This window comes from Calidris pugnax, unplaced genomic scaffold (assembly GCF_001431845.1).
Source record: "Calidris pugnax isolate Ruff unplaced genomic scaffold, ASM143184v1 scaffold32, whole genome shotgun sequence".
Lineage (NCBI taxonomy): Eukaryota > Metazoa > Chordata > Aves > Charadriiformes > Scolopacidae > Calidris > Calidris pugnax.
This window is the reverse complement of record NW_015090783.1, coordinates 9802810-9804757: the sequence shown is the minus strand read 5'-3', so window position 1 is coordinate 9804757 and position 1948 is coordinate 9802810. Positions and strand designations below refer to the sequence as shown.

The window sequence follows — 1948 nt, the reverse complement described above, 5'->3', positions numbered from 1 at the left end:
TGACTTCTCGTTTGCGCGGCTCCATCCCCCGGCGGAGGTTATGATGGTGCATTGTGCGGGCTGCGAGAGGCCGATTTTGGACCGGTTCCTCCTCAACGTCTTGGACAGGGCATGGCACATCAAATGCGTCCAGTGCTGCGAGTGCAAGTGCAACCTCACCGAGAAATGCTTCTCCAGGGAAGGCAAACTCTACTGCAAAAATGACTTTTTCAGGTGAGACCCCCCCCCCCCCACCCCACCTCCACCATCACTCACCAACCCAACCGATGGAGATGAGAAGGTGGCAGAGATTCACACCGTGCCCGCACCGCTCTCCACCGGAGCTTTTTTGGGGGGAGCTTGGGGGGGCTCCCCGCTTTCTCCCCCATCGCTCTCTCCCGGTGATCCCCACCGAAGGCCCTGAAGCTGAGAGGCTGTGCTGCTACATTTGTTAGTCAAATCTGCAGCTGTCATCCAGAATGGTTCTGAGCAAGTTAATCAAATGTCTTTAAATCATTGTAGAAATACTTTTACTTATGTTGCTATTTGTAAACTTCTTTAAAAGAATTGTTCAGTGTTTATCATTGAGAACAGCAAAGACTTTAGAAAAGTAGAAGAAAGGTTAGTGTCATCTTCAGCTAGGAGAGAGCTCCACAGAAAACTGCAGAAAATCCTTCTTTGACTTTTCATAAAGGAAGCCCAATTTTATAACTCTTTATTTTTTCTTGGCTAATCAATGTTTCCATACACACAGTGCTTCTTTTGGTTAAATGACTGATTTGTTTCATCTGGCTTATGTTGAGGATCTTTTTTTTTTTTTTAATTTTAATTTTTGGTTGTAAGGTTTTCTTTTCTTTTGTTTCGTTTTGTTTTGTTTTCGATTTGATTTGTTTTGGTTTGTTTTCGTGGGGAGACCGTTTCCAGTCAATATGGATTCCCCGAAAACAAAAAAAAATAAATTTTAAAAAGGCATCTCCTGGGGTAAAAAACAAAACAAAACAAAACAAAAAAAACCCCAAACAAAACAAAAAAAGAAAACAACAAAAAAGCGCTCTTCCTCCAGCGAAGGGAAGGAAAATCGGAGATTTCCAAAGCGCTGCTTTCAACCAGGAAAAATCCCCCACCCCCCCCGGGAGAGGTGCCAGCGCCGGGCTGGGGACCCCGGGATGTTTTGGGGAGCGCAGCCCCCTCCTCCACCACCCGGTTTTGTTCCCGGTGCTCCGTGTCCCCCCCCCGCACCCGCCGCTCCCTTGGTTTTGTTTTATTTTTTTCCCGTCGCCGTGGCCGCAATTTGCCCGTTTTCTCCCCGGGATTTTCAGGCCGGGCGGATCCGAGCCCCCGGTTGAAACGAAAATTCCACCCATCCCCCGCCCCCCTCCCCCCCCCACCTTTCCCCACTCCGGCCAAAATCCGGTGGGCCAAAATTTGGCCAAAATTTCTGGGGCCAAATCCGGTGGAAAACGCTCGTGTGTGTCTATTCCCCCCCGTGGGGGGGGGGAACGCGACCTTCCAGCCGCCGGGATGCTCCCCCTCCCTCAGGAAGGCCACCCTCCCTGCGCGGGGATGAAGGTTCTCCTCCTCCTTGCTTGCAAGAGATGCTGGAGGATGGAGCTCCCGCGGTGGGATTTTTTGGGAAAGGGTGGAAAATCGGTATAAACGGGCTCGCTCATCGCTCCCAGGGCTCCCAGCTCATTCCTTTCTCCCCCTTTTTTCCAGGAGGTTTGGTACCAAATGCGCCGGGTGCTCCCAGGGCATCTCCCCCAGCGACCTGGTCCGAAAAGCCCGGAATAAAGTCTTTCACCTGAACTGTTTCACCTGCATGGTCTGCAACAAGCAGCTCTCCACGGGCGAGGAGCTCTACATCATCGACGAGAACAAATTCGTTTGCAAAGAGGATTATTTGAACTCGCCCACCTTGAAGGAAAGCAGCCTCAACTCAGGTACGGGGGGGTCGGCCCGCTCCACACCC

The 1948-nt window shown here is 51.1% G+C and overlaps 1 protein-coding gene across 1 annotated transcript in view; it reads left to right on the top strand.

The window, feature by feature from the left end:
• Positions 1-40: 40 nt before the first annotated feature.
• Positions 41-1948, top strand: part of LHX5 (LIM homeobox 5) — a 7527-nt gene continuing 5619 nt past the window's right edge. The window contains exons 1-2 of the mRNA XM_014961226.1: positions 41-213; positions 1696-1919. Coding sequence (XP_014816712.1) covers positions 41-213; positions 1696-1919 — 397 coding nt within the window. The remainder of the gene's footprint in view (positions 214-1695; positions 1920-1948) is intronic.